The sequence below is a fragment of the Dermacentor andersoni genome, chromosome 8, assembly GCF_023375885.2.
Source record: "Dermacentor andersoni chromosome 8, qqDerAnde1_hic_scaffold, whole genome shotgun sequence".
NCBI lineage: Eukaryota > Metazoa > Arthropoda > Arachnida > Ixodida > Ixodidae > Dermacentor > Dermacentor andersoni.
In genome coordinates this window covers 65,380,160-65,387,388 of record NC_092821.1, presented here as the reverse complement: position 1 = coordinate 65,387,388, position 7,229 = coordinate 65,380,160, and the positions used below count along the sequence as shown (strand labels likewise).

General features: G+C 43.9%; 1 protein-coding gene across 5 annotated transcripts in view; it reads right to left on the bottom strand.

The window, feature by feature from the left end:
- Window positions 1–3,512: 3,512 nt before the first annotated feature.
- The window catches only part of LOC140212838 (uncharacterized), a 68,832-nt gene continuing 65,115 nt past the window's right edge, over window positions 3,513–7,229 (bottom strand). For all 5 annotated transcript variants that reach the window (XM_072289711.1, XM_072289710.1, XM_072289708.1 and 2 more), the window contains one exon: window positions 3,513–5,482. In XM_072289711.1, coding sequence (XP_072145812.1) covers window positions 4,428–5,482 — 1,055 coding nt within the window. In that variant the 3' untranslated portion in view covers window positions 3,513–4,427. The remainder of the gene's footprint in view (window positions 5,483–7,229) is intronic.

Here is a 7,229-nt window from a genome sequence, read left to right as displayed (position 1 = left end):
AGCATACATTTCAGATAGTTTTCGAAAAATGAACAGCTATCAAAATAAGTATAAAACAATGTGCACATCCCGGAGTTCATAACATTGGCAAGTTCCTTTTGTTCCGTCGCATGTTATGAAGCACAGTTTACTAAAAGCACAAGTGGAGTATCAGGAACAACTGGGGAATTTGCTTGCACACAAAGGGTTCTTCATTCAGTACAAATGATCTCTGTACAGCTAGGAAAGCCTAGCTCCCCGAGAAATGTACACAGCCCCTACTACACACGTTCTCAAATTTTATCCCTATGTTATGCCCAAGGGGGGAGTTACTAAGCAAGACAATATCATCAGCGAATCGCAAGTTACTAAGGTATTCTCCATTAACTCTATTCCCAATTCTTCCCAATCCAGGTCTCTGAATACCTCCTGGAAACATGCTGTGAATAGCATAGGAAAGATCGCATCTCCCTGCCTGACGCCCTTCTTTATTGTGATTTTGTTGCTTTCTTTACTGTGGACTACGGTGGCTGTGGAGCCGCTATAGATCTTTCAGTATTTTTGCATACGGCTCGTCTACACCCTGATTCCGTAATGCCTGCATGACTGCTGAGGTTTTGATTGAACCAAACGATTTCCCGTAATCAATGAAAGCTATATACAAGGGTTGGTTATATTTTGCACATTTCTCTATCACCAGATTGATAGTGTGAATATGGTCTATTGTTGAGTAGCCTTTAGTAAATCCTGCCTGATCCCTTGGTTGACATAAGTCTAAAGTGTCCCTGATTCTATTTGTGATTACCTTAGTAAATACTTTGTAGGCAACGGAGAGTAAGCTGATCGCTCTATAATTTTTTCAAGTTTTCGGCGTCCCCTTTCTTGTGGATTAAGATTATGTTGGCATTCTTCCAAGATTCCGGTATGCTCGAGGCCATGAGGCATTGTGTATACAGGGTGGCCAGTTTTTCTAGAAGAATCTGCCGACCATCCTTCAACAAATCTGCTTTAACCTTATCCTCCCCAGCCACCTTCCCCGTTTGCAAAGCTCCCAAGGCTTTCTTTACTTCTTCCGGCGTTACTTGTGGGATGTCAAATTCCTCTAGAATTTCCTCTTCCTCTCGCTCGTCTATTATTGTCGTGGGTGCCACTAGTACTGTATAAATATCTATAGAACTCCTTAGCCACTTGAACTATCTTATCCATATTAGTAATGATATTGCCGGCTTTGTCTCTTAATGCACACATCTGATTCTTGCCTATTCCTAGCATCTTCTTCACTGCTTTTAGGCTTCCTCCATTCCTGAGAGGAGGCTCAATTCTATCCATGCTATACTTATATATATATATATATATATATATATATATATATATATATATATATATATTGTAGCGAAGAGAGACGCTAGTAGGTTCAGCGCTACTGGCTCTAAACGCTAGTGGGTCGAGCGCTCCAGCTCAGCAACGGCTCTCGTGCTCGGAAGCTGTGACTGCCCTGCCCGTCGACGTTGCGCTGCTCCGAGCTCTGCCAAATAAACACCTTTAGAATATATATATATATATATATATATATATATATATATATATATATATATATATATATATATATATATATATATATTATAAAACGACTAATGTTTTCAGTGTTCCAAGGTTACTAGAAGATATATTTATTTACGAAGTGCCTATTCAAAGCATAAATATTCGCACTAAATTAATCAAAATAAAAAGTTCATTGTTGGATTTATTATATTAAGAAGATGCCCTGTGCATAACTTTCTTCGTGAAGAAATTACTTAACAGAAATTGGCACAACTGCCATTCACAAAGAAACTTTGGAAGTGTTGAAAAACATTATTGACCCAATTTCCTGCCTTCTGTGCACAAATGTATTATACTGTGCAGGTGTCACTGCATACTCGATCCAATATGTAAATTTTATAGAAATATTTTAGAGATATATATGTCACACCAGTGCTCATACAAATGCTGACACATATCGTGATGTAATAAGTAGGAATGAATTAGGCATGGAGGACTTGACATTTGACTCAAGACGTAAATTACTCATGTATATAAGTTAGAACAAGAGCCTTCTGTGCTAATAATGAACTTCCCAATTGCCACCAATCAACCTCTCTTGCAGCCCTCGATAGGATCAAATACTGACATGACTATATAGCATGCTGTCATTCAAGCACTCAAATACCATGAAGAGACAATGAATTCTGATTAAGCAGCATTTTATTTGGTGCTCTGATGAAACAGACAGTGGAAAGCTAGCTTATTAAACAATCAATTGCTCTAAAAAAGTACCCATTTGCAAAAAAGGAAGTATGAACAGAATAAGGTCATAAGTATCTCCGGAATGAACCACGTAAACCAGAACCTACAGCCAACAAATACATGAATTGGTCCAAAAGAACAAGTTCATATGTACCAAAAGAGAGTACTGGGGTAAAACATACAGAGCTTAGAAAGCAGATAATTGAGACATACGTAATGTAATAATTAAAACAACGAACATACATAGTTTCTAAGGGTATGCAAACAGTAATTTGAGATAGGGATGAACAATCATTACTTTTCGAATAATGAAAAGCCACAATATTACAAAGCAAACTACTGATTTTACCGTCTTCATTCTATTGAGGTTTAACTGTACGTTTATGTTTTTTGTCAGCTGTAAATGCCTTGTGTGGGTCACTTCATAATTTTTAGCTCTATGTTTTATTACCTGCTGAATAAAGATCTAGAGCAAATATGGGGACCTGAAAAAAGTTTCAGGGACCGTATCAGATCACGTGCATTGAGACATTTGTACTACCTGATGCAATAGAACAATATGCAACATGCTACACGCCCATAGACATTTAACTCAAATTCTAGTTCAACATAGTTGTTGACCTACGCTGCAGTATCATGGAGCTGTGCTCTCAACTTATGTCCGCTCAGACTACGATACTCCTTTAAGGACACGGAGCAGACAGTACAAATGTATGGCCGGCCACCTGTATGAATGCGCTGGTGTACCTTCATTGCACTCTTTAACGAGAAGCCCTGAAGGCTTCAAGGGCACCGATATGTTTTCACCTGTGTGGGTGTGCAGGTGTTCATTCAGGCGGTTCTTTCGTGAGAAGCTCTGAGAGCATGAATGGCACTGATATGGCTTCTCGCCTGTGTGGGTGCGCAGGTGGGATTTCATGCTGCGCTTTTGTGAGAAGGTCTGAAGGCATGAAGGGCACTGATATGGCTTCTCGCCTGTGTGGGTGCGCAGGTGGTATTTCAGGCTGCCCTTTAGTGAGTAGCTCTTAAGGCATAAAGGGCACTGAAATGGCTTCTCACCTGTGTGAGTACGCATGTGTTCGTTCAGGTGGTTCTTTTGCGAGTAACTCTGAAAGCATGAAGGGCACTGATATGGCTTCTCGCCTGTGTGGGTGCGCAGGTGGTATTTCAGGCTGACCTTTAGTGAGTAGCTCTTAAGGCATGAAGGGCACTGAAATGGCTTCTCACCCGTGTGGATACGCAGGTGTTCGTTCAGGCGGGTCTTATGCGAGAAGCTGAGAGCATGAAGGGCACTGATATGGCTGCTTCTCGCTTGTGTGGGTGCGCAGGTGGGACTTCATGCTGGCCTTTTGTGCAAAACTCTTAAGGCATGAAGGGCACTGAAATGGCTTCTCACCTATGTGGGTGCTGTAAGATTGGAGCGGTCGTAGTCGTAGCGAGGACCTTGGGACGACAGGACTGGGCAAGCAGGATTTAATGGCAGTCTTTACATTTGAAACATGAGGTACATTGGCAGCGTGGCGCGACTCCCATATGGAGCCCGCAAAAGTAACATACAGCAAACAGTTTACGAGCACACAGCTCACTAGTTCATTTCTAGCATGACAGAGCACTCAGCTCCCGACAACGAGCACGACACGAGCACTCCCTTGCAGCCGGCAAACGCTGCTTATAAGCCCTTGCTCGACGTCATAGTTCGACGTGATTCAAGATGACCCGCCTTTTTGGAGGATGGGGTGTGCCAACTTGGAGGGTGAGGTTTGCCGGCTTGGAGGATGAGGTGTGCCGACTTGGAGGATGGGGTGTGTCGGAGCAGGAATGGTCGGGAAGGTTCGTCCAAGCATTGTAAACTCGCCGCCGCCCCGCACTATGGCTCACACACACAAAGGCACACACATTCGAACCCATACATACAAAGGCTCCGGAGTCGACGACCGAGGGCTTCGTAGAACTGTGCTCCGTCTCGGGTGGCGCGGCCAAGTACCAATTTCCTGAGTTGATCGCGCGCCACGTGGCCGCCGGTCATCCGCAGTTCTCGGTACCGCCCAGCTTTCAGTGCCGACGTCAGAGGGCTTCGTAGAACTGCTTTGTCCCGGGTGACTCGGCCAAGTACCAATTTCCTGTTGATCGCGCGCCACGCGGCTGCCGGCCGTCCGCAGTTCTCAGAAGGGCACGCCGACTGGTGGGCTTGGAACACGTGCAGCGGGCTGAAAGCTGGCACGTTGCCACCCCGTACGGCCGTTCTTAACAGTGCGCTGGTGTTCATTCAGGCAAAACTTTCGCGAGAAGCCCCGAGAGCATGAAGGGCACTTAAAAGGCTTCTCGCCTGTGTGAGTACGCAGGTGGGCTTTCAGGCCGGCCTTTTGTGAGAAGCTCCGAAGGCATGAAGGGCACTGAAATGGCTTCTCACCTGTGTGGGTGCGCAGGTGTTCATTCAGGTGACCCATTCGCAAGAAGCTCTGAGAGCATGAATGACACTGATATGGCTTCTCGCCTGCGTGGATGCGCAGGTGTGATTTCAAGCTGGCATCTTGTGAGAAGCTCTGAAGGCACGAAGGGCACTCAAATGGCTTTTCACTATTGTGGGTTCGCAGGTGTTCGTTCAGGCGTTTCTTTCGCAAGAAGCTCCGAGAGCATGAAGGGCGCTGATATGGTTTCTCGTATGTGTGGGTGCACAGGTGGGATTTTATGCTGGGCTTTCGTGAGAAGCTACGAGGGCATGAAGGGCATTGAAATAGCTTCTCACATGTGTGGGTGCGCAGGCGTATCATGAGGTTGCCCTTTTCTGAGAAGCTCTGTGAGCATGAAGGGCACTGATGTGGCTTCTCATCTGTGTGGGTGCGCAGGTGTTTCGTAAGCTTGCCTTTTTCTGAGAAGTTCCGAGAGCATGACGGGCACTGATATGGCTTCTCGCCTGTGTGGGTGTGCAGGTGTTTCATAACGCTGCCCTTTTCTGAGAAGCTCTGAGAGCATGAAGGGCCCTGATAGGGCTTCCCAGCTGTGTGAGTGCGCAAGTGGATTTTTAGGTGGCTCTTTCGTGAAAAGCTCCGAGAGCATGAAGGGCACTGATATGGCTTCACGTCAGTATCGATGCTGGCATGTGCGTCCAGATGAAACAATTTATCAGCCTCGTGGTCACACAGGTCACATCGGTGAAGGAATCCTTGCTTTGTGTTGTCACATGTGGCAGTTGATGGAGAAATAGGAGGCCTCGATGCTGCACAAATAAAACAAAAGTAATTAAAAATAGCATGATATGCCAAAAAGAAAACAGGTGCTGAATTTAATTACAAGCTTTCTTTTTTTGGAGGGGCGACCTTGAAGGTGATTTCAAGTATGATTAAACAAATAAATTTTGATGGTCCTTTTTAATTTACTCAATAGTTCTGCATTTGAATGCTTGACGATGATGTTTGTGATGTCCGCCTATAATAGAAATTATTTTTTACAAGGACGTAAAATTAGAAAATCAGAGAACGTGGAGTGTTCGACGATTTTCACAGATTTCTAGGAACCTTAACAAACAGTTTAAAAATGTTATGACCCAGCTTGCTCTCTGATCCTCAATGAGCACTTGAGGCTCGGCGGCCGTACTCGGCACTTGCAAAGCTTAGGATTCTCTGGCACAACAAATTTGTCTCATGTAAGCCTTCATCATGCAGTCAGTTTCGGGATGCCGCATCCTCCTTGTCTACCTCTAGATAGAACCCGCCATTTCTTTTTTTTTCTTTTTACTTTCCCACAAGGCATTATCTCCTCATTTTACAAGTCCGTTAGAATTGAAGTATCAGTAATTTTGATAAAACAAATTCCGTCTGCGCAAATAGTTGCTTGCACAAGACGTTTATCTGCTGTGGCAGACAACTTTTCAAACAAACGGCACAGCAAACAGAAAATGTATTTTTTCGCGGTTTATCGTATACACACACACACACACAGACACACACACACACACACACACACATATATATATATATATATATATGTGTGTGTGTGTGTGTGTGTGTGTGTGTGTGTGTGTGTGTGTGTGTGTACTACCCGCCATCAGCTGACATTTCCCCATAATAAGCTACGTCATTTGTGGGGATTTTTGTGGGGACCTGTGTGGGTTTTCGTTTATACCCTCGCTTATGAGCGTGACATTGTCCTATTGTGTTAGATTTCATAATTACCTTGTAACGGAACTGTTCTTGAAGAATCAAGCGCAATTAGTTTTCAATAGGATCAGTCAAAATTCTTATATACTGGAAATGTATTTTTTCGCGATTTCTCGTATATGTATATATATATATATATGTAGTCATATCATCAGAAGCCAACAAATACTGACACCAAGGACAACAAATTTTCCTTGGTGTCAGTGTTTGTTGGCTTCTTATGATATGACTAATAAAGATCGGGCCCCTTGGTTAACCCCTTTCTCCTCGTTTATATATATATATAAGAATTTTGACTGATCCTATTGAAAACTAATTTCGCTTGATTCTTCAAGAACAGTTCTGTTCCAAGGTAATTATGAAATCTAACACAGTAGGACAATTTCATGCTCATAGGCGAGGGTCTAAACGAAAACCAACACTGATCCCCACAAACATCCCCACAATTGACGCAGCTTATTATGGGGAAATGTCAGCTGATGGCGGGCAGTAGTGCAACTGCCAAAACCTCCGCCATAATTCTAGGCTGACGTGCTACATAATCAGCTACCTCACATGGAGGTAGCTGGTTGATGACGGCTCCGACGAACCCATAGAGTATGGACGGGACTCTGCTTCCTTCTATAATGATGATGATAACGTGCTGTTGGTTCTGATTTCAATCTTTCTAGCAACGAAAGGAAGGATTCGCTCTTATGTGCACTTTGGCGCAGGCTCAGTGAAATTTTTTGCTAAAATGCGGTTTTGGCGCAGGATGGCGCAACGGCATGCACTCGGCTCTGTTTGGTGCTATTGGTGTTCCACCAC